The sequence below is a fragment of the Numida meleagris genome, chromosome 25, assembly GCF_002078875.1.
Source record: "Numida meleagris isolate 19003 breed g44 Domestic line chromosome 25, NumMel1.0, whole genome shotgun sequence".
NCBI classification, from domain to species: Eukaryota; Metazoa; Chordata; class Aves; order Galliformes; family Numididae; genus Numida; species Numida meleagris.
This window is the reverse complement of record NC_034433.1, coordinates 144040-169389: the sequence shown is the minus strand read 5'-3', so window position 1 is coordinate 169389 and position 25350 is coordinate 144040. Positions and strand designations below refer to the sequence as shown.

The window sequence follows — 25350 nt, the reverse complement described above, 5'->3', positions numbered from 1 at the left end:
TCTGTCATCTCATGAGCATGGAGAACTGTTGCTCAACTGCACGCACACAGCTGATCGGCCTGCGATTCGGGAGTTCTAAGTATGTGAGACACGGCAGTAGTAAGATGAATTAATGTAAGGTTTCCTATTTTCTTTGGTCTATGTCCCTTTTCCCTAATTCACTTCTCACCAATTTTAGTGCCTTTTGCTAACCAACATATATTGTAACCAAACAAATTCAGGCATTTGGAGGGTTTGGGATTTTTCTCCCCAGTAGAGTGACAAACCTCATTTTGGATTTTTTTTTCTCCCTTTCCATTTGCACCACAGCAACCTCCCTTTAGTTTGTGCCTCTTCAAACCAACCACCCTGCAGCACTGCAGTGGGAGATACAAACTGCAGTAGCAGTTACCTGACCAGGGTCAGCACAAACCATGCTGCTCTATTACAGCCAGCACTGCAGCACTGAGGCTTTTGTTGGTGTGAAGAACACAGCTTTATTCAATTATTCCTCTAATCATCCTTCTGACTGAATAGTGCTGGCACACAACAGCAGCCAGAAAATCCCCATTATGGAGAGTCACAATGCTCCTGCTCCCACCACCAACTAGATGACAGCTGAAGACAAAAACAAACCCACCCACATTTCTAAATGGCAAAAATCTGCAAATTACTACTACCAGGGAGAAGTCCCAGGTCCAGGCAAGTAGCAGAACGCTCATTTATTGTGCTGAATGAAGAAAACTTCCCTATGCTAAACAAAAAATACAAATACTTTTACTGTCCAGTACTCATGCAGACTCTGGGCTAGGTTTGTACCAAGGAAGCCACCTGGGGGGGGCCCAAGGCCACGAGCACGGTGCCTGCAGTCAGGCAGCCTTGCCCACACTGATCCTGTGCAACACAAGGGAGGAATTCATTTCATGCCAAAACTGAGTGTTTAGCACAAGGGGTTAGAAGAACCATCAGCACAGTAAATCTGAAAAATAGGTTTTATTTTTAACCAGTGGTATTGTGACATCTTATCCAGCATAACCAATTACAACAAAACTCATGGATAGAAACGAAATAGCAGATCTCTTCTTTGAAGTGCATCCTCCTGTTCAGACTCCAGGTGGCCGAGCAGCACTGCACTGCACGCAGGAGTGCACGCCACGCGGCTCCCTCAGAGCAGGGGCTGTGAATGAAACATTCCCACTCACACACACGCACAGACGCACACACACGCACAATGTCTATATTTTTAAAAATCTTGAGCAATATTTCCACATGGAATCACACTGTAGCATCTACACATAAAACAGCTGATAAAAAATAATCTTGCTGTAGGTTTACAGAGTCTATCTACATTTTTCATTTGAATACCTGGACTGCTTGTCCAGCAGGGAGGTTTTGTCTCTATTTTGTTGGTCTGAGGAGAGCGTTATCACAGAGCACGAACTCGCTCTTCATCTCACCCCAGACTTCATCAAACGTTTGACCTGAAGAGATCACTGGAAAATAGCCTAGCAAGAGTCAATGGCTTCATCTTTTGTGTCCCATCCCTTTGTGCTGCCTCTTCAGCCACACGGTAAAAATACTACAAACAGTTCCTCTCCATCCCATAGGTAACAAGAATGCAAAATACTGCAAAAGCCCTTCTCCTCACATACACAGCTGCTACGTTGTGCGCACAGGATGCCTGCAACAGACAAATGACTAAAAACGTCTCCTCCCCAAGTCCTAAAATCAGGCTCCTGAGATTCCTAGTATAGTTCTAGCACAGAAAAACACGGAAAGAGCCCCTCCTGCCAGTACCTAACTTTGGGCATTAAATTCATGCAGAATCCTGTAAAATACAAAATAATTTTGTCATGTTTGTATCCAAACATACTCCCTTCTCCCATTTCCTCAAGCAGAGATCAACCTGCTAACAAGCAGCCAAGAAGCTCTTATCTGTGAGGGTAAAAAAAAAAATCCTCTAGTAAATGTTAGTTTTATATTATATAAATACTTATATTTATAGATATAGACAGTGACAGGAAGATTGTGGTTTTATGCATGCTTATTTCTTTGCTTTGGATTCCAACATCTTCAGAAAAAAATATTTTCAGGAAATAACTTAAATTCTGGCACAAGATGGCACAGTTGTTTCTTGAAGAACATTTTTTACACTTGATCTCACAAGAAGCCCTCTGTCCCAATCTCTCCTTCTCTGAAACCAGAAGATCAGAACAAAGAAGGAGGTGCATTTCTATGCTCTATGTTCTACCCTTTTCTCGTCAGTCTCCACACTGGCAGGAGTGTGGATTTCACTGGATTTCTCCAATTTCATACTGAGCTGCAGCACAAGAGGAAGGATGCTGTGATTTCGTGGCACTGGCTGAGGTACTCAGTGAATGACTGATGATTTAACTGCCCCAGTGCCACCCCCACAATGTAACAACAAACACCAAGCAGCTCTACATGCACATACAGCTATGACATGCAAGAACACCCCGCCTTTTAAGGAACAAGATACACAAACGTGGCTAGCAAGAATCTTCTCCAGCCTCTGTCTCCTGGGAGCTAATGCTGAGAAGCCACACAACTAGAGGAGGGGGAGAGGGAAAAAATTTGGAATACCCAAACCAAGGAGAGAGGCTGATGCCTCAGAAAGTTATTTCCTGAATACAAAGAGTTCAGGCTGTCTGAGAGCCTTCACCCTGCAAAACAGCAGGGCCAGGCATTTCCACTCCACACTTCCTTCCCCCTCTTTCCCCATTCATTTAAGGCACAAACATATTTACAGTTTCATACAAAACCTTTTCACGTTTCAAGAATCAGACAGTTGTCAGAAAGCCTGTACGTTCTGTACCAGGAAGATCTGGATGTAAATCAGCTACCTAGCATGGAACAAGGACATCCCTCAACCCTACCTTCAATCCCGAAGAAAACAGAGGACTCTCTAAAGCCTATAAACCAACTTCCCTTATTTTGAGGCTAGTTACTGTAGAACAACTGATAAATGGCAACAATTGTAACCAAACTTTGAACATCACCTTCCCCTCCTGCCCCAGCAGCACAAACTGGTTGAATGCTTCCTGTGGAAGGACTAAGGAGCAGTCAGGACAGGTCTTCAGAGGCTTGCCCCAGGCTGTACACAGAACACAAGAGAGCATGCAGCATGTTTACGTAGACTCAGCTTTCCTCCCTCCCCCCACCCTCCCCAATTCAACACACACAAAACCCTTCCACCAAGGAGAATATTGTTGTGGCGAGGCACTTGAACGATAGTTGGAGAGTCCCTGCGAAAAGGCCTTCCCCTCACAGTGAAGTGGGACAAAGAGAAGAGAGCTGTTTCTCAGGACTCCATCTCCTCTTGGTCAAGCGGTGGTGGCACAAAGCTGATTACTTCATCGTAAGTCAGGCCTGGTGGGAAAAGTCAGAAACTTAAGAGAGTACTAATGACATCCCTCATGCAAAAAAGCTTAAAACAATCTTAAATAATGGATAAACCATCTCAGAGACTAATATACACAATAAGATACTTCCAGAGCACTAATGTGTAAATGCATTTGAAAAATGTGTAAGCAACCATGCCACCCTATGTGCTTGTATGCGTACAGTAACAGTTAACAAGGACTACGCTACTTATGCGCACAGCAGTTGTCAGATTCGCTCCATAGACGACTTCAGAAAATGAGTGCCCACATTCCTCAATCAGCTTCTTTCGTGCCTCTAGCTACCGCTGCTTAGTCAAACTGCAGCTCATAGAATGGACCTCAAAGGAATCAGGTTGGCTCTCCTCTGCTCCCCAGACTCACTTTTCCATTCCTCAATCTCAAGCTCTCTGCTTTCAAAAGATTGGTCGTAGGGGTCTGCCACTGGTTCATCATCTGGGTCGTGATACTGAGCAAAGTAGGCGTGAGCTAACGCTTCCGCTGCAGTAATTCGTTTGTCTGTATCCAGTACCAACATCTTCTCTAGCAAGTCCACAGCTGAAAACACCAACAGAAAAAAACAAAGAATTTTACATAGTGAGCTGTGTAACCCATTCTGAAATGAAAGCTTATAGAAGTGCAAGGTACCTGAGGAAACTCTAATTTCTCTGGAGCCCCCCATCACCCAGTCTTGCACCTTACAGTCCATACGTATTTTGTCAAATTTGAAAACTGTATGCATCTCTGTTCTGAACAACTGCTGCAACTCAAGGAAAAGTCTTGGCATCTCAGCACATGCCAAGTTCAGCTTTGGGAAGAGCCTATTTAGGAGTCGAGCCTTACCTAATGGATTGGCACCAATAAACACATTTTCAAAGTTCATTTTCGGCATGTAAGATAAAGATTGAATGTAGTTTCTCGCCTGTGGAAATAAACAGTCTGTTAAGTATAATACAACCCAGTCACCAAGACAGTACTTTTCAGTCATCCTGAAGCACTGCTCATTATGGTCTGTCTCCTCACTTCGCCTCCTCTGTACTTATTCTGATACTTACTAAGCCCATCAACGCTATCCCTTCCCAACTAAAGGCCACTCAGGACAGTGGAGCAAGAGCTGATATTACTTGAGGTTCATGCAAGACTGGGAAGCAAAGAGGCACTGCAGAGCTGACTGCCCCGGAGTCCCGATGAGGCTGCGTGCAGTTGATGTCTGCTGGTAAGCCACGTGTTCCACACAGTGCAAAACCAACTCACATCCAGGTTCTCCTGAGTCTCAGAAGTCTGTGGTTGACTCAAGTCTTCATTTAGTACATGAATGTTGCTGAAGAACAGCTAGTTAATTGCCCACCCCATGCCACATGCAAGCCTATCATTTACAGAGGCAGTGAACACAGCAAGTGGTGACCTGCCCTGCAAACCATCCCCTCATCTGCTCAGGGCTCACCTCATGGCTGGGCATCCTGTTAATGAGATATGCAGGGGGTGTTCCCGTCAGACGCATGATCTGCTGAAGCTGGTTAATATCTTAAGTGCCTAGTCAAGGGCTTTGTTAAAAACAGTGCAAAAACCATTTTAAACAGAAAATAGCAGCATACAAAGCATCCCTTCCGCAAACCACAAGGCACAAGCCAAACAGGCAGGGTCCACTAATTATTATTTTTTTCCCAAATACTTGTGAAAGCTTAGCAAATGCACAAGTGAACACTTGAAGAAATGTAGAATTACTGATCAGTTGGTAACAGCGTCAGTAAAGAAAAGTAGTATTTCTGTCTGCCATAAGCAGCATTACACTACAACAAGGTTGCTTTTATGTTTCCCAGCAGTTCTATGCCACCAGAGCAGACATTTCATTTGGTTCAATATATTTCTCAAAAAACTTTCCTAGGCTGCTGCAGCTACAAAAAGCCTCAGGAAAATGAACAAAAATCTTATCTTACTCACTGGTTATCAGTTTTTTTTCTTCCTGCAGAGAAAGTATTTAAGTTCCTTGTGGTGCACAGTGAAATCAGCTTACAACTGACACCTCCTTCTAAACAGCTTTGAATGCACTTTGAAATGTGAGTGATGTGACAGAAGGCAATAAATGCAAAATTAGCAAAACATTAGCACCGCATAAGACAAGAGTTAGTTGACGTCAGTGATCAGGATGGAGAAAGTAAGAGGATACTAAAGTAATGCAGCAGAAAAACAAATACAGAATTTATTCCAGTGGCACACTGAAGGCCTTCAAATACTTAACAGTTTTGCTATCTCTGTACAGTAGAAAAATAGTAGAAACAGTACTTTATTGTTCTTTTTTTTTTTTAAGCAAGCTAGGTTCAAATCATGAACTAAGAGCAATTTTTATTGTACAATATGAAAAGACAACACTTCAATCTTACATATACAAGCTAATCTTTTGCTTAACCTGGTCAACCTTTAAAGCTGCTCTCTCTCATTAATCTGCTGTACTTAAAATACCTGTCTACCCCCCATCAGAGTCGCCAGGGCCGGTTCGCAGGCACCCAAAATCCAGGGTTTATCATTTCTATCCTTCCAGGAGACACCTCAGTGCTTTCTTAAATTAATGTGACATTCAGTACATTTACCAACTTATTCAAAGTTGCACTGAAATGTACATCCAGGCTAACCTCACGCTTAGCATTTACTGTCAGTGTTATGCGGGAAAGACCATGAGATGCAGCACAGAAAAACCTTACTGCTCTCCACCACGGTGATCCTCCGTTACTTAACAGACACAGCAATGAGTGACTTGCTGAAGTACACTGCCAGTTGCCTGGAAACAAGTTCACTGTCCACTACGGATTGACCTGTTAGTCTGTGCCATTACACCACCCTTTGCTCTAATTTTTATGCACATCATCTTCAGAAACATACAATGTTAAATGTCATTTAATTCTGTCCTTGCAGAAGTTCTCAACCCAAGACTGAAATAATATAAAAGTGGCAGTACAGCTGAATATAGAGGTCAACCTTCAGCAAAGAGGTCTGTGATTCTCCTGACAGAGGGACCCCACGCACAAAAAAGCACCTAAAAGGCACTCTGGGTCTTGCACTACAAAACCAAAGGTGTTTGCAGCAGTGTTTCAGAAATTAATCATGCTACAGAAGGGACTGTACACATCTAGAGGATTACACACTGCTCTTGTTCCGCCTCCCTCACCAGAAAGATCCTTGGTACTCAATCTGGAGAAATAACAACTGAGAAGCCTCAAGTTGCCATGATAAATACTTCCCTAGCAGCATCTGATCGTACCATGTATCACGAAGCATAAACCCACAAACTGAAAAAAAAAAAAAGTCATGAAGCAGTAAAAACAGAATAAGGAATGAAGAAATTATACCACAAGCAGAGTTAAGAGGAGTAAAGAGCAGATACAAACAGCATACGAACTCAAAGCCATCCAAAAGTAAAGAAAAACAACAGAAGAGATACCCCAACACATACTACAGACGGACTACAAGAGGGCAACACACAAACTTGGGACTTCCGAAAGGGCAGATATTACAATCAAAGTGTCAACTCACAGACTCTGAGGAGATTTTCTTCAAAAGCTCAGGCCCTGGGGTTCCAACGAGTCTCAAAATGAGCTTCAACTGATCAATATCTAATGATGGACCATAAAGGAAAATGCTGGGACAAATAAAAATGAAAAGCGCAAAAACATCAGCCTACTAATATTGAAAGTCGGTGTCTGCCAAGACCACAACTGAAAAGCTATTTTAAGTAAACTGTATTCATTCCTCCTGGAAAAAATAAAAATAAGTACCCACTTATAACACAGCTCTGTCCGCATCAGACAGGTTGAACAACTTGACTACAAATGCATTGCATGCGTTGAGTTGGTCACGGTATCCCTAACCATCATGGAGCAGACGTAAAAGCTTCCTGCCCTGCTGGCAGAGGATCAGTTCACACACTTGCCCTTGCAGCCCCCACCAATAGCAGCAGTTAGCAGGATTAGGCCGCATTAGCGACAGACGAAGCGAAGCAGAAGGTTGAAAAGTGTAGGAACTAACATTAAGAAAGCGAAGACCTTTTGTGAGCACCCTCCAAGATAATTCAGCCACTTTCTTGCCCCCTAAGTTGTCTAAGTGACTAGGCTCTGCCCACCACTGACAGCTGTGACACAGCAGCCCCAGGCCCCTCGGCCGGGTGAGGGCTCTGCAGCCCGCAGGGTGCCTGCTCCTACCAGCACCAAGGGGCAGAGGGGGCTCAGATGTAAAACCTCTATGGAGAGAGCTCTTGGCTCATAACACCGAAGATGCAAAGAATGATTTACCCGGAGCAAAGCCTCCATGAGGCCATGTACCATGCTGAGCTGCCTGCTTACACAGGCAAGAAAATTTTTAGTATTTGAGATAGGTGACAAAATGTATACTTTATGAGAAAACATGAGACATACCTAACTATGTCTACAACTCAAGATATTAAGGAAACATGGTATCTCTCAAAAACTGTTACAAGGATCATCTCCCTTCTCTGAATTAACCTCCATGCGGCCCTTCAAATGCCACCTGCGATTCCAGACTGTGTGTAACATTTATGTTTGCCCTCAAAATTATACTGCAGTAGTTATACATCTTCTATAAGAGCAATCTACCCACCAGATAATATTTGTTCCCAGGACCAATGCCTGCCTGTTATTTTCAGATACAGTTACTACTCCTTTCGACAGAACTCTACCTTTGCTTCTGAAATTGTCCGATGGTGAAGAAGTTCTGCTTTTACGTAAAAGCACCTTCGCAGCTACCAATGGACTGTTTTTTAGAAATGCTGGGGTAGGTTTTTGTTTGTTTGTCTTTTTAAATGCATCAAAGTTCCTGTGATAATGGCGAACTGTATATGAAGGAAATTACCAACACTTTAACATTAAGAGATAAAGGTTTTAGCAATCTCTGTTTAAAGTTTTACATGATGTTAAAGCCCCCGTGAAAAGATCTTGGTCAGAACACCTGAACTAATTTGCCACTTACCAAGCTGCTTGGCCAACTCTCACCTACACAAACACTAAAAACTGAACAGTAACTCCAATGTATCTATCTGGATTTAACTCAGTTGCTGAATTGTCAACTAATTATCAACATTTAAAATGAAATCAGTATACTTACTGATGCAGGAGAATGAGCAGACTATAATTAGCTCATTTAAATTGGCATTTTCCTCAGTGCCACTTAGAACAGTCTTAATAGCTCTTACTGACTCGTGCAAGAAACAGCTGTGCAAGCGCAGGACTGCCAACACACCTCCTATGTCACATCCCATACCTCAACTTAAACACCTGAGTTCTTTAAAAGGTGTTTAATATATCAGGCATGCCAGTAGCACTGTTGCTTAGTTTGCTGTCAGCTGTTTCCAAAGGACAGCATGCTATAGGAAGACATCATATATTACACTTCAGTGTTTTCTCAGATAGACAAGAAAACACAGAACGTGTAATCCACACTGCCACAGGCATGCCAAAACCAAACCACTACATCTATTTGAACATCTGCCACCTGTAACTTGCTGAACTACAGGGCCTACCGCATTCCGGTGACCATAAGCAACTACAGACAAGAAAACACACTTAGGAAATACAAAGCAAATTAAAAAAAGCGTGTGCATGGAGAAGAGTAGAGCATGCAAATCCTGAATGCTATCACCATGGTACACCCAAAACCAGACAAGTCTCAGTGACTCTGAAACTCAGAAAACCATCTTCCATTCACCATTGGTAGCAGCCAGTACAAGACTACGAGCTTTTCCAGGCAAAGCCACGGCCGAAAGTTGATACAACTGCCACCACAGAAAGCCAAGATGCACCAGAAGAATATGTCATTTCAGACTAGTTTGTTATGATGAAGTTCCCACGCTACTGCAAAAAAAAGTATATTTTTTTCAGAGTTGCTTAAAAGGAATACAGTCAGCTTAAAATATGCAGAAAAATACAGAACTTCTTTTATTTGTGCGTTATCATTTTAACACAAGTTGCATTGTCAAGGTCCACTTGCCTACTTATCTGTATGAACCATTCATATTACAAGAGCTGTAAAAAAAAAAATAATCAGGAACATAACATTTTTAATACGACAGATACAATAGTAACAAAAAGAAAGCCTCTAGCTATGCTCGGCATTGAAATCCCAAGGGACTGATATTTATTATCTCAGTTTTCTGTCTCTAACTAGTCTTCCCCATAGCCCTGCTCCCCACCTGCACTTCCTTGCAGAGACGTTACCAATGTTAGAAATTTATCTTTCACACGGATGTTTCCATTCACAGATCACAACAAGAATGACTGAGTTGGTTTACATTCAAGGTTAAGTTAGAAATACTATAATAATTTTGCAGAGTTCAGCTTCTATTGACAGAGTTATTTTGTAAGCGTCTCTAAATATTGCTTTAAGTCAATGACAGCTGCATTCAGAAACTCTACACACAAATCCTTCAAATTGAATGTGGCGTTAGCTTGTCAGTGGCACAACCATCACATGTACGTTGAAGACCATTTCTGAATACATCTTTATTACTTACCAGGGAAAACAAACCCGTTGCAAGCACTGGGTGCTTCTCTAGGCCTTGTAAAAAACACCCAATGGACTGTAAGTAACATCACATCACCTCTGCCCAATCCTCGGTGAGAGGGACCAGTATTTCAAACACAGAACCACTCGAACAGGACAAGGACTGTCCTGAGCATACTGAAGACACCAGCTATTCAGTCTATTTTCTCTTTCATTTTGAAAATGTGAAGCTATACGGTTCAGAAAAATCACTACCACGAGACCAAATAAAGCAACCAGAATGTCAAATGTCAGTCACTTCTAATTGCTTTTAGACATTACGAGAACTACAGTGAAAGCTGATAGCTTGGTTTCTTTCTAGATCCTTCTAAGTGTCACATGCACAAACACGAGTCCCCTGATGTTCCAACCTCAGGAGCAAACAGCACGCATGTTACTTGAAGTGGGGAACCATTATGCCAACTCAGAACTACAATACTACAAAATTTCACCAACAGTGGAAAAGGATTGAGCCTATTTTTTCTTATGCCAAACCAATTCAGAACAAGAAAAGCATTTAAATCAAAAATATTACTGTCATTTAGAAAAGAAGTTGAGTATTCAGTGTAAAGAATCACACACATCTTCAGGGAGACAAAAATCAGCCAACTATTCTGATCTGACAAAGCAGGTAATTTAGAACTTACTTTGCATTGTGGGTATTATTATCTATTACTGCTGGAGAACAGAACAGTTATCTTCCAAGCCTGAGAATTTCCCTCAGTTCATCAAGAACACATTGTGAAGCATTTCTTACATGTTACAAATCCTATCAGGAAACAGTTGATTTGCAAGTATCAAGATTTTTTAAATTTAAAGTGTCACTGTTAGTAGGGTGCAATGGTGTCAGTAGCTGAAAGGCCTTGGCTGGTACAGCAATTATTGATTCCTTTTCTTGAAGAAAACCTGCTTATACCAAATTATGCATGCTAAGCCAGCTTGTAGAAATAAGGCAACTCTTTCCATGCTTCTTGGCCACTTCCATGCTAGTTCTGCTTCTATTCTCAACAACAGAAAAATATGGCAAAGATAATGAAACAGCAGAGTATAGAGAGTTCAACAAATGTAGAAAGAGATAAGGAGAAGACAGGCATAAAAAGAGAAGAATGACGAAGCTAGAGCGTACTGAAAAGGGGATGAGACTTAAAGCTGAAATGAGAGTTGCTCCCTCCTCCAGAGAGTTTTAGAACCCGGATGTTTTCCAGAAGTGACACAGTGATACAGAAGTGATACAGAAGGCCAGCGCTTCCAACACCAGTTTTCTTTTAATCAAATCTATTTCAATTAACAAATACTAATTTTAATAATTTCTGCTATTTATAAACCAACTGTGGTAAAATAATTATGTTCAATAAAGGGTGGGCAATATCATCGTCTATTGCAAAGAAACCCCACCTTCTAGGCAATGAAAAATCACGACACAAGTGAATTATCCCTGTAAGTTTGTTCTAAGCAGGACAACTGGCATCAAGTCTCAGTTCTGATCTCCTGTGGAACGAAGCAAGCAGCTCTCACAGACTGCTCTCAGAAACATGCCAGTGTCCCACCAAGCTCACTTTGATGCCATAAAAATGATCTTAAAATTTTTTTTTCCATGCTTGCGTTTTCAAGTCAGTACAAGCATATAGTGAAAGAAAGCTACAGTCTGCGTACACACAAGCACAGAAGTAGAACCTAAACATTTCAGAACAATTTGGAATGAGATCCTTGGCACTAAGGTCTGGAAATCCACTGCTTTTATAGCATACCACCAGGATACAGAGGAGAGGCCAGAAGGGGTGCTTCACATTTGCTAGAAACATGAAGCATGAGAGAATTCACAGCAAACAGACTACTCCAAGCAGTTATTTTTTTTTTTACAAACTTGAAAGAGAGATGGATTTAAATAAACTTGAAAGAAATTCACTTCCAGAAATGATCAACACATAACTTTAGTGCTGCTAACAGACAATAAATGGTAATAGATTCGCTTCCTCGCACACTGTGATGACTTCATGGGCAGCAAAATTGAGAATTCCCTTCAGCATACTGTGAGTAAAAGAAGCTGTTAGTTAAAAACAAAGAAACAAAAAAACTAAACCACCACCGCAACAAAAACCAACCAAACAACACAAAACTTGGTTCCCTGCAGAGTACATCAAAGAGAAAACCTCTACCTTCCATTTCAGGAAAATATGTCACTTGTAAAGGATACGGTCTGTACCAGGGAACAATGTTCTTCCAGTCAACAGTTCAGCCATAATGCATCCCACTGACCAAATATCAACTGAACAAAATAAAATAAAAAAAATCATAAGGCAGAAAAATAAGGTCTCAATAGAATCACCCTATCCAACAATTACAAACAACTTTATGCTTCAATAATCTCATGGTGTAGAAACAAACAATCTGAGGTATGTTGCAAGGCAACTGACACCGCTCAGTAACCACTTTGTGTAAGATTTGTCCCTGTAACACAATACTGACAAGATCAGGCAACTTTTCCTTCCAGAACGTTATCAGGCATTGGACACCAAAGAGGTAGGGAGGCATCTACAAAGTCGAGGAAGAAACCTGTTAAAGACAGCTCTAAGGTACAAATCTGGTCTTACATAAACTCTGCCTGAACAACGACCAACTACTACATTACAGACACAAGACAAGTCCACACATGCACAAGAGGAAAAGAGAAAAGACAAAGTTAGTAAGGTGTGAAATCAGAACAGCACATTGTTTGTATTGACTCATATGCATTCAGGTACTGGAAAAAAAATTGCCCATTTTTTTCCTTTCTGTGCTTGACTGGAAAGCATTCCAGGGAAGCAAGGTGCGTTGCTGGGAAGCCATTCGAACTGGAGGAGGACGTAACTAGGAAGAAGTGGCTAAGAAAAGAAGAAAGGAAGGAACGCTTATATGTGTTTTTAGCATTTCTTTACCCCATAATCACAGGCGCTTTTTAAATGCATTTCCAGCAGCTTCCGAGAAAGGCACCTTTTTTCCCCACCTAGATACATTCCATTCACGTACTTTAAAAGCTGTTGTGCTAGGAAAAGGAATAAGTACTGACAAGACTTTGCTGACTGCAGTTTCAAAGGTTCAAGTTTAAAGAAGCATTCCAAATGCTATCGCAATGATTCATACCTTAGATATCAGACTGCAATTCAAATACTAATTCCATGCCTTACCTCTTTTAATCACCCTCACTGAAGTGTAATTAGTGTAACTGTCCACTTACACAATCAAGTGGAAAAGAACATGAAGATAGGACAACCTTCCCTGCACCTCCCTGCAAGGAACTCAGGAACCCAGAAGCCTTTTATCAGTAAAACGCATTACCTGTCTGGTTGTAATGCATCCAGTTCAGCATGATCTCAGGAGCCCTGTACCACCGGGTAGCCACGTACCCAGTCATCTCATCATCAGTGTGTCGAGCCAAGCCAAAATCCAGGATCTACAGAATAAAGAAAAACAAACCAAAAAAGACATCCACCTATTACTGCAGTGGTACCATGTCTAGCTGTTTGCTCTAACTAGCTTCCAAGTCTCGGATTGACTGGAGGAGAAGCGGTGCAACTGCAACAGCAAATTATGAAACTAAATTTCAATGTCTTGTTAAAAGGCTAGGACAGCACAGCACTCCATCAGAATAACACCTAGACATCTTGTCTCTGAAAATAACCAAGTCCAAACCACAGCTATTACCTGCTTATTTTCAAGGTGATTTAAAAAAAAAAAACAACAAAAAACAAGTGAACACACAGAGGAGAAAAACAAATTCTATATAAGCATCCTTACAGCCTTTTATGACTGAGAAGGACACAATTAGCTTCGTCCACAGAAGTATTTCCATGAAAAATCACTTTGTCCCTTTCATTTCAAGGGAGATCCACAATGCACTCACTCAGATCATGGTCAAACTAGCCACGTGTCATGATTGTATTACCTTTAGCTCACAGTCTTCATTTACAGCTAGGTTACTAGGTTTTAAATCCTAAAAAAATTAAACAGTATCAGCATTAATCGCAGTATATGTGTTGTTGCAAAAGTCTAAAGTAGATAAAAATGTAAATTCAGGTAGAAATATCAACTTTCTACATGGCTTTCAACATCAATTCTCCATATTCAGAAAAATAATTTTATCCCAGAACCAGCTCTATCTTGTGTTGTCTGCAGGGGTGTCAAATACAAGCAAAAATGCATAAGAGTTTATCTATCTATCTATAGCGCTTGTGGTAATGGTATATAATATTTAACAGAGAACCTATTTCAGAAAGATACAAGCCAAACAGAGGTAGGAACAGAAATTAATGATCAAGAGAACTACTTCCATCGCTAACCTCTTCACTGTTTAATTGAGACAATTCTCAGAAAAATTCTTCTTGATTCAATAGAGGCTATATTGTAAGATTCTGCGCTACATTTTTAAAATACATTTGTTCATTATGGGAAGTAATCTTAGGGTAAATACTCACTCTGTGTATTATGTCAGCTGAATGGATGTACTGCAAGGCAAAACAACAAAGATTACATGTAACATCTCCAGTAGCTGCCTTCTTATTTCCTCACTAGACAACACTGTCCTACCCCATCCAACACAATAAAAACACTACCGCTTGTCTGCAGGAGGAACCAAGTACAGCATCTGTAGAGGTTGCAAGTACATAGGTGTTTCGCTTTCAGCCTCTCCTTAGGAATACCCAGGAGCACTACTGCCAGGAGGGGAACAACGTAAGAAAATCAAACTGAAGAAACGGAAGACATGGGGCAGATTAAAGGACAGCACGTGTCATAACTTTCCAGACTTTGTCCAAGGGAACATATACAGATGTCTTCTGAAATCATACATAGCTTTATTGATACAAAGTCCAAAGAGGTGTGAAGGGAAAAAAAAAACAATAAAAGGTTATCCTACAATACTTCAGGAACATTACAGAAGCCCCTCTATGTATTTATATGAAACTCTGAGGATATGACATTCATCAACAATTTCCACTTCCCATTGATGAGCTATCACCATTCAGGTAGGACAGGAGCAGGTACCTTCAGCCCCCGGAGAATCTGGTATATGAGGAACTGCACATGGTCATCTGTGAGTTTCTGGCATTTCACAATGTTGTTTAGATCTGCTCCCATAAGGTGCGTCACCAAGTACCTATAAACAAAAGGAAACACAGGCTATGAAGCAATCCCTTCAACATGGTTAGGATAAGAACTTTTTACAAAGCTCCAGTAGCAGCATACAGCACTGGCCAATAAGACACATGTGAACAAGCTGGAAGTCCATTAGTATAGGGTGTTCCAGTAACTTGTGTTGAATTTCACAGCTGATTCAAAATAATGGCAGACAAATTAAGGCGGCAAAATTCCTACAATATCCTGGGAGAAGTAAGGAAGATACAGAAGATGTTTTGTTGCAATTTTCAGAGAAGTTACCTACACATCATTGAATTCTTCTAGTGACTTGGCAGGGGTGAACACATCCAGCAAGCCAATAACCTGGAAAGGCAAAGTGAAAGTGAAAGTCACAAAATATATGCATCCTATAAATGATACAGTAAATAACGTCCTTTGTGGAACAGAAAGTCCTCCTTCCAATCCATGTTTCATTTCCAACTACATGAATAATTTGGATGTAGGCAAATCAGTATTCATACAAGGTGAGAAACAAGCATTCAAGTCTTGAGTAAAAAAAATTACACTCAAAATATACAGCTGTCTTTCACACCAGCCATCCACTTAAAACATCAAGCAGGAACCACAGCAAACCAAGGCAATAAAAGGCAAGTGTCAGCACTGGTTAAAAATACCTTATTTCAAAATCCAGCTGAAGTTTGATGAGGAAATAAATGGATGAGCAAACACCAGGCAGAAATCAGTTTGCTTCCTGCTAGGTTCTTAGTTATGCTGTTGACTGCATATTAAATCAGAAGCAGGAGACTATTTTTTTTCACTTGTACTGAGTAATAGCTAGAGGGAAAAAAAAAACCTACCAACGATCTCTAATGCAAGCAACAAATAATAATGTCTACACTGGAAAATAAGTGGAAGTGAAATAAGTCAGGATAACAGCACACTGCAGTGAAGACCCAAATTTTACCAAGAACTGACAGCTTCATGCTGCCATTTATATCTGCTGCCCTAAGAGCCTCTACTCCACCCTTCATTTTCACAGCTTAACTGTTCCAGCAGTGGAGAGCAAAAGGGAACGTATGTGTTACCTCACGGAAACGCACGATTATACTGATTACCCTGACATTACCTGTCTAGGTCATTTACATTTCATCTTGAAAACAATCCATCTGGTCCATAAAATTGTTTGAATTTTCACTGAGATTTGCTTTTAAAATTTATTTTCCTTCTCTTAACAGCATAGCATAACTTAGGAATATGAAATAAAGGTACAGGTTCCTCCTTCCTATTTTAAGCTTGCATCTCACCTGCCTTGGATTCATAAGTGTCACGCGCATTTCAGCAACTTCAGCAATGGTTCAAGCACGCATATTAAAGTAAGAGTTGGATGCCAAGGTTCCCCTTCAGCACGCTTTTTATCCCATCATTTGTACTTGTCAAGGATGACAGAAACAACCTTTCAAGCTGATAATTAAAAACACAAGTTCTGAGGAAATTAAGATTGTTCTGCCTCTCCACATATACATCACAGCAATTCCATTTCTGGGCAGCGTGTTCAAATTTCAACATTAACATCCGTGCTGCAAAATAACTCTTAGGCTTTATTGTTCAGTGGACTCTTCCATACAAACGTTTACAGAAAAATGCAACATTATGCTCCCAGTTTAGCAGGAAAAGACTAACTCTGACTTTGTTACCTAGTCTTCCATTTCCTCTCTTGTCATTTTCATCTTGCTACAGTGTAAAGCACACTACTGAACTATCCATATCTTTCTCACTGACAAGTTTCACAAACAAATACAGTTATTCTGTAGCTCATCACTGACACAGTTCTAAGGAAGCTGGTCATCCACAGATGGAGAATCAACTCCTAAATTTCTGCATACCCCTTGCATTTTAGGTTGTTAACTTCTTCATGTGACACCAAACCCAAGTTCACTCTCCCACCTGTTCAGTATTCTGCCTTATGCAAGCTAACGAGGCCTCCCGGAGCTTGAAAGTATAACACAACCATGCCTGACTGCTCCACAGGCTCACGATCAACATGATCAGACTAAGTACAGGATACAGAAAACTAGCCCTGCTCAAGATCCTTTAAATGCTGTACCTACCAGATTTGCTGAAGTGTTCTGTGTCATGTAAAGCAGTGTATTTTACTTCCAAACTGAGATCTGAATAGTCAGCATGCTTGAACTAACCAGCCTGCCTGAACTGGCTCTGAACATCTCTCCATCTGCAGGATTTTTAAACCACAACCTAGATAAACTTCCCACAGACAGACGGCAGTATGATGAACTGATAATAAACATTTCTATATATAAACAACTCAAACAACATCATCTTATCTCTTACTCTCAAAGCTACATATGCACTTTGCAACACTAATCAAAAATACTAATGAACACCAGACACAGAGCCGTTGTAGCACCAGGCTAGTTCCCACTGCTTAATCAAATGAGCTTAGACAAAATGGATTGATGCTCTGATGTAGAGATACATCTAAACATATCCTCCAAACAGAAGAGGACACTTTGAATATATCCCAGGTATGAGAAAAGGTCTAGAAAAAAAAACTCTGGGGGATGGATATTAAGCAGGATCGACTGCTACCTCTGCTGTTAAGGTAACAGCATCAAGTAGAGGCACTGAGGAAGTACTGCTGAATGTGGTATGTACGTGCACCAAAAGGTCCAATTACATTAGCCACGCTGACTATGCCAAAAAGATTCAAGGGATATCAGCTGCTCACTGCGGTAGTAAGAAGCCACAAAGCACAATCACCACTGCTACAAAAGAAGTTCTGATCTGACCATTCAGGGAGAACCCTCCAACAAAACTGTGCTTGCTTCTTGTGTTAGAAACACTACGCTTGCTCAGCCCACTTCCAAAACAGTATTTCCCTTCTGCTAAGTTGGAGTTCACTCGTACAAAAAATGAAAAGCCTTCCTTTCCTCTCGACATGGACAGCTCTACAGAAGGCAAGAGAATTTTTGCTCCATTGCAGGCAATATTTGCTCTGAACAGCATGCAATATTAATATGCCAGTGTCTTAATGCCACAAACACAGAGAATTGTTCAACTGGATTCTACAGCAATGGAAGTTAAACATAAAAATGATTAGACAGCATATAGCATAGCTTAGCATAACATTTGTCATGTTCTGTTTTGTCTGCTTCGTTGTTGATACTTTAAATGGATGGCTTGCAAGAACAGATGTCTGATATCTTCCCCTCCCCTTTTTTATTCCTGTTTATCTACGGGAATCTAGTGAATGACTGCTCCAACCCCTTCTGACATGACGACACACAGCAAGGGAAAAAAATCTTCAACCGTGATTCACTGGACTACTGCAAGCTGTGTATTTACTATCTGAAAAACCTGTGCAATCAGCCTTGAATGCAATCACACTGGACAGCCCAACTTCTCATACCATCTCCTTCAACTTACATTTTCGTGTTTCATATGCTTCAGTAGCCGTAGTTCTCGGTAGGTCCTTTTGGCATGGATGATAGACTGAAATGGCCGGGACAGCTTCTTTACAGCCACTCGCAACCCAGTTTTTGTGTCAAAGGCAGAACTACAACAAAGAATAACCAAATTGTCAAAATGTATCACTTATAAACACCATCAAATCCAGTTAGCAACTCCAGATAGCAACTGTGCAAAGACTGAGTCACGCAGCCAATTTGACTTCTCCCTCTCCAATGCCAATAACATCTAAGCATCCTGGTCTGCAACCTGACTGCAAATTCCCACACATTTGTACAAATGTTGTTTTTTACTGAAAGCATTTATAAGAAGAATCTTGTTCACCTACTAAAGGGAAAATAGTATCTTTAAAAACTAATTTTGAAGAAAAAAAGCTGTTTATGATTCTTCTGCCTAAAACACAGTTATGCTTTCAAATATAAGTAAGGCAATGAAACTCTGGAGAGAGGAAGAATACTTGTAAATACTATCTGTACTCTTAAACATATCTTTATAAACCACCTGTACAAAAATCTAATGCCTGCTGCTAGGAGAAATTACTGATGATGGTTACGCATCTCAACTTAACGTGAAATCAAAACTTGTCGGTATATTGCATCCAATCCTAACCGCTTCCTATAAAAAAAATGTACATGCATGAGTGATACTTAGCTGTACATTACTAAAATTTCCAGAAACATAAAAATAACATTCCTTATAATGCACAAAAACTGCCATTTATTTGATAACTTATTGCATATGCATGAAACAGATGCTTTGTACTGTAACATCATTCCTTGAAGCTCTTACATAATGTCTCCACTGACAAAGTTCAGAAGCAAAAGCCCAATACTTGTGAAACAACAAAAACTTTAAGCACTAGAAGAAAGATGTGACAATCCCGATATGCTGCACAGAACCTTCCAGAGCTTAGGGCTGCATACTTAGAGACCTAAGGAAAAGCAGGGACTTAGCTAGCATCCAAATTACTCTTTTCTTCTTGTCTTCAACGCTGCTATCTAGAACTAGCTCTGGTTTGTCCAGAAGGAAGGAGGAGCAGAAACAGGATGTGAAATTGAGGTTATACTGATACAAGATAACAAACGTGAGGAAAGCCTGGAAGTGAGAAAGTTGGAGGACAACATTTGTTGAGTATCCTACTGCAGTCTGATCCAGGGCAGGCTCCCAGCTGCACTAACAAGCGAGTACGTGCTGGTCTTTGATCAGCATCGAGGGAAAAGGAAAGCTTTACATTTACAAACACAAAATGTGAAGCGGTTCAGCTAATAAGAGGTCCAAAACCAATCGCAAAAGCAGTTCTAGAATGAACTCAGAATTGCATAGACACAAAAAAGCTAACTGAAAAGAAATTAATTTGAATTCACTTGCAGAAAGATAACTTATCTCAAAGTTGCACAGTTTCCAAGGAACTTGTTATAAGAACTAAAGCCAGAAAATAAAATACAAACTTGCTTCTACCAACAACAATCCTTCCCTGGGGTCCTGCAAGGGAATAGGAAAACCTCCACGCATGATGGAATAGGGCATCTCCTTCTGTATAATGGATATCTGTACACACAGCGCAAGGAACTTTCTGGAAGAGATATGAAAATACAGCTAGAAGGAAGATCACAGGAGCACCAAATTGCCACAACTAAATTACTGGAGCTACACCATACTGTCTACAAGAATGCCCATTAGTAATCACCTCATCCAGCCTGCACGTATGGAATACGCAACTGAGTGTGCATCTTCTAATCTTGCCTTCAGATGATCTACATTAAGTTTTCACATGTCACTACAAAATTGATATTTCAGCTACAACAGCTCAGGAATACAGAACATATATATTTAACTTTCACATACACCACTTTGCAATATGCAGTCATACCTAATTCAGACTAGCTGGATGACAATACTCAAGGTGTTTTCTGGGACTTAGCACAAAGTAAGGTTATCCATCTTCATTCAATTCAGGATGTTGTGAATTAGTCACGAATCTCAACCAGCTGTCAAGTATCTCAGGTGCAAAAGGCAGCATGCACCATTTTTTTCACCTTGCAAAGAAGAGGATCCCCTGTCCATCACCGCAGCTACCACCTCTACAGCCACACTTCCCTCCCGGTTTCCACATTATTCTTTTTAGAGAAGACTTCAGAAACACCAGACATAATGCTCAAAGGAAATTCAGTTTCCTCTGATTTTTAAATGACATTTTTGGGGATCATAACAAGTCACTGCTCTACTGTAGAAGATTTCTAATCTGCAAGGAGAACTGCAGTCAGCAGAGCTGAAAACTATTCAACCAGCACAGTAACATTGTGCACAAGCTCAGGAGAGAAAATATCACATTAGTGCACATTTGCAATCTAGAGTTACTCTTGAAGTCAGAAGAATTCTAAGGTTGGTCGTATTTGAGGCCTAAAACCTGTCTGCCTACAGATAAAGGCATGGTTTTAACAAGTAGAGAACACAGAACCATGCAACCGCTGTCAGCTGGGAAAGCGTTTTACAACACAGTAAGCTGCCTTCCATCACAGCTGCATCACGCTTCTAAAACAGCTGCATTACACCCATCGTACTTCAGCTAAAAAAAGACCAACTGGGGAAAAACTGCATGATCCACAGTTCCAAATCCCCTTTAAAACAGGATCAACATGAATTCAGAATTTATCACAGCTTCCATGTTTTATAACTCGTTACACGACACATGAAAAGCCTCTGCCTAAGTGAGCTACAACTGCAATCCTGAGCTAACCTGACCAAATCCAGAGAATAAGAGACAGAATAAGGTAATTATTTTAGAGAACCTATCAGTAATTCAATTTGTACCTTAGATATAACATTTGCAGTAGCCTGAGAACCTTAAGCACACACACAATATTACTTAAAAGTCCAATGTATCTAAATGTTAGATAACCAGAATAATCATTTTTGTGTAAAGATTATTTTGTTAAGCAGCATGCTGCTCATGGCTAGTGTCAGTGAAAATGCACGTCCACAGAATCATTTCAGTGGTGGCCCTGGAGTTAATTCATGCAAACCCACTACAGACAGAAAAACACAATCCTCCGTATCTGACCGTTTACCAGTAAAACCAGAGACTTCTGAGTTCAGTCTGCACACGTATTTCTGTAATTTACCATCCCAAGATACAGTAAGAAGTTGTAAATCCTCCTCTGCGGTGTTAGATTCTGCTTCCATGAGTCCTGCAATAAAAATCTCCCTGTGGGAAGCCTGTGCTCACCCTTATTTCATTGCTGGAAACTTGGTGCCTTAAGAAGCCTTCCCCTCCTGAGCTCTGCTTCCTGCCTTTCTGTGTGTGCCCACTGCTGACCGACCTTCCTTCCTCTCCCATGTTCTGACACCTGTGTGGCTGCTCCGTCCCACTCACGGTGCTGCAGTTCTTTTTGTACCTCTGCTCACCTTGCTGGAGAAGCAGGTACTTCTCCTGTGTACAGAGGCATTGCACACCTTGATAAGGGATTACTAAACCTAAAGACATACATTGGACAAAAAAAAGTACGTAGACGAACTGCTACTAAAAAGGTGATAGTTAGGGTTATTTCATTTCCTCCAGAGTGATCGTTCAAAATGTCTTAAATCCATAGCATTCTTCTGCTAGTTTATAAGTAGGGGAATCACCTCAGTATCTTCATCACACCCAGGACATTCGGTCAGTGTTTGTACAACTATGGAGGAGAGGAGCAGACCTCTCAGTTTTGTAACAGCTCTGTAGCCTGACAGCGTGCAAACAAGAGAAGCTGAAGGATCCGCATGCAAAATTCTGAGGAAGAGTAAGACTTAGCTGTTTCCCTTCCAATGGAAATAACAGTCTGCAGTCTTCAAGCACAAATGTTATTGTACAGAAATACCTGTTGCCAAAAAAAAAAATCAATAAAATAAACTGCTAGGAGCACATCAAATTTGCCTTCACGTTTTATAAGCTGATGGCAACAAGCATCAGAGCACCTGTTTGCTTACAAGGGGCTGAGCTAATGTCTCCTGCAGACTTGGCCCTGCACACACCAACAGCAGCGATCCTCCTGTTCACCATGAGTCACTGCTTCCCGCTGCAAGATGCCGCACCGAGACCCCTCTCTTATAAGTACGCAAGACTGATATTTTGGTAATCCACGTATCTTTCAGTGCAGACCTTGTTACTGATTTTGACAAAATCCTTCTAATGCAGAAGACCTACATGAATATACAAAACTCTGGCAAGAACGAATTGAAATATCACTTCACACAACAGATGTCACCGCAATTGTTAACGTGGCTTAGTGATGAACGATCTGAGAGTACATATTGACGTTTCTCAAAGTTTTGGCACCGAATCCCTACTTTAATCTCCACATATTTTCAGTTTTTAAATATAGACCCTGAAAAATACCCGAGCTGACTTTTTAAATATCCTTATCCCAGTACTCCAGAAGACATGAGCACTAGCTCTAACGCTAAGGACATGCTTTGGCTGCCTCAGGCTGCCTGCTCGAAACACCCTTCTCCACTCACTGCAAAAATAAAGACAGATTTCTCTATCATAGTATTCCAAGCTGAATTAGACATTTAAAGCAGCCTGCAGCAGATACTGCATAGTCTACTTGATCACTTGCTGGCTTAATTCTTTACTTTTGTTAATTTTTCCTCCACTTTCTAGAAAATCCTCCTTTTTAGGTCTCTCATCTTGACAACTAAAGTGTTTTATTATATTCTAATATAACAATGCTGTAGACAGATACAGGAGTGCATTTAACCTCTCTGTTTAAGGCTGGTTAAAGCCCCACAATTTGCTATCCCAAAACAGGGCACTCCAAGTCTGAAACAAACGCAGGTACATTTTTCCAGAGCAGGATAAGGAAGAGGGAGGAAACTCTCTACAGGAATAGAGTGGAACAAGCTATTCCAGGAACATCCTCAATACTTTGTATCACCACTTGGAGCTTTACAACATTACAAAGTTAATTATATATGCACTGGTAATTTTTTTTTTCTTTTAATCTGGACATACTTTCTCAATTACTTGTCCTTCTGAGCAGTACTTCTTCTGAAACAAAGAAAATCATGAAAAAAACTGTGCTAAGGTCCATGTGCCACACATCTGAAACTGCTTCCAATACAGAACTGTTTCATCCGGGCTGAACACAGTTGCACAATCTTTGAAAGTTTGGAGGCAGCAGGACAGGAAAATCATGATGCAAACTCTTCAGTTATTGGTTGTGAAAACAAACATTGGAAGCATTACGTACACAACAGACCACGGGGAGAGAGAGAATAGAAGAGGAACAGGCTACGTACATTGCACAGAGCCAGCCTGAATACAACAGACCAGGCGTGGAGCAAATCCACTTCCTATCACACTTAGGGAGTTACGTAACTACAGCAGCTAAAGGGGTATTTATCAGCTGGGGCAGTGAGACCTTTCTTTCACCAGAACTAAACCCTTCAATTACTAAAAAATAAATAAATCAGGAAGTACATTGGTTATCCTTGCTACTGTAATTGGTTAGGCTCTGTCTTATATGACATACAAGCACTTACATACTCTGGACATGGCAGTTTCAAGAAACGTGTATTATTTAAGCAGAGCTTCCTGACAGCGGAACAGGAAAGAACTTGACTTCTTTAAAACTGCAGTGCATGTAAAGCAACTCCTTTTTCTATTAGTAGAGGTCAGCATGCATTGCACCTTAAAATATAAATGACAGTCATGATATAAATTTGCACGTTACGTTAATGAAAAAAATAGGCACGTCTGCTCCAAGACAGCGGCAGAACAGATGTACAGTCATTACGCACCCGTATTAAGAGAACTCTGATCACACTGACAGAGCAAAAACCAGAACATTAAGTGCAAAGGGTGCAGCAGCCTGTGCTGCATTATTCGCCTCTACTATGTGACTGCTTAAGTCGGAACACCAATCCAATCCAGGCACAACCTCGTCTCTAAGATTAAATGATGTCAGCAGCCCGGCTGATTTGCATTTCACAATCCAATATATTTTTTTGTAGAGAAATTACAAGCGAGGCATGCGTTGCTATGAGGCAAGCATTAAAAACCAAGCCCAACTCCACACTCCCCTTATTCCTGCACGCTGACTTTGCTCCTGCAGGCAGCGCACGCTGTGCTCACTGTGCACCACGCAGAGCCGCAGTGCTGCCACTGAAATAGTTCTTGCAACCCCCTGCCAGACGTCGGGGATGCAGAAGCTCTCTGCAGCTTCCAGCTATATATGCGACCGCCTCACACATAATCCATCCTCCAGGTCCAGAAGGAAACTGGGACAAGAGCAGAGCTCTGTGGAGCTCGCGGCCTTGTCAGCCCGCATCCTCTCCACCCCCGCCTCCCAACCGCGAGAAGGCACTGCGAAACGTGCCCAAATGAGATCACGCTGCGGGCTGGGACGCGATTATCTTCCCCTGCAAAAATGTCCCGGTGCCACCTGCCATGTGGTGCAATCCCGCAGACAGGCCAGGGGCTGCCGGCTGCGGCGGAGGGGGACCAGCGTGGAGCGGAGCCCGAGGCCGAACGGTGCCCGGGGCAAGACCCGGCCAGGAGCCGCCCCCGGCCGCCACTCACCAGACAGAGCCGTAGGCCCCGGACCCGACCGGGGAGAGGTTCTGGTAGCGCTCGGGCACCTCCCACACCGTCTTGTTGAGCTCCTGGCGGTAAAACTTAGGCCGCTCCTGAGACATGTCGGCTGCGGAGCACACCCCTCCCGGCCCGGCGGGACGGGGCGGCTGTGCCCGCGGCTGCGGCAGCACCTCCAGCGGCTGCGGAGCTCCTTCCTTCCTTCTGCCTTCCTTCTTTCTTCCTTCCTTCCTCCTCCCCGCCTCGCTCCTCCTA

The 25350-nt window shown here is 41.6% G+C and overlaps 1 protein-coding gene and 1 long non-coding RNA gene across 3 annotated transcripts; one reads left to right on the top strand and one right to left on the bottom strand.

The window, feature by feature from the left end:
* MAPK14 (mitogen-activated protein kinase 14) lies at positions 1950–25347 on the bottom strand. 2 transcript variants are annotated; one of them, XM_021377015.1, is made up of 12 exons: positions 25084–25347; positions 18483–18612; positions 15343–15401; positions 14946–15057; positions 14378–14407; positions 13849–13896; positions 13242–13356; positions 12121–12192; positions 6909–6988; positions 4224–4302; positions 3765–3938; positions 1950–3369 (listed from the first exon to the last, which is right to left on the bottom strand). In XM_021377015.1, exons 1-12 carry the CDS (start codon positions 25197–25199, stop codon positions 3302–3304), a joined length of 1083 nt encoding a protein of 360 aa, XP_021232690.1. In that variant the 5' UTR covers positions 25200–25347; the 3' UTR covers positions 1950–3301. The 2 variants fall into 2 exon arrangements, with proteins under 2 accessions (XP_021232690.1, XP_021232691.1); XM_021377016.1 differs by lacking the exon at positions 6909–6988 and adding an exon at positions 4825–4904.
* Positions 3932–6688, top strand: LOC110388130. Its single transcript, XR_002432808.1, has 2 exons — positions 3932–4596; positions 6291–6688. It is a non-coding gene; the product is annotated as an uncharacterized LOC110388130 (long non-coding RNA).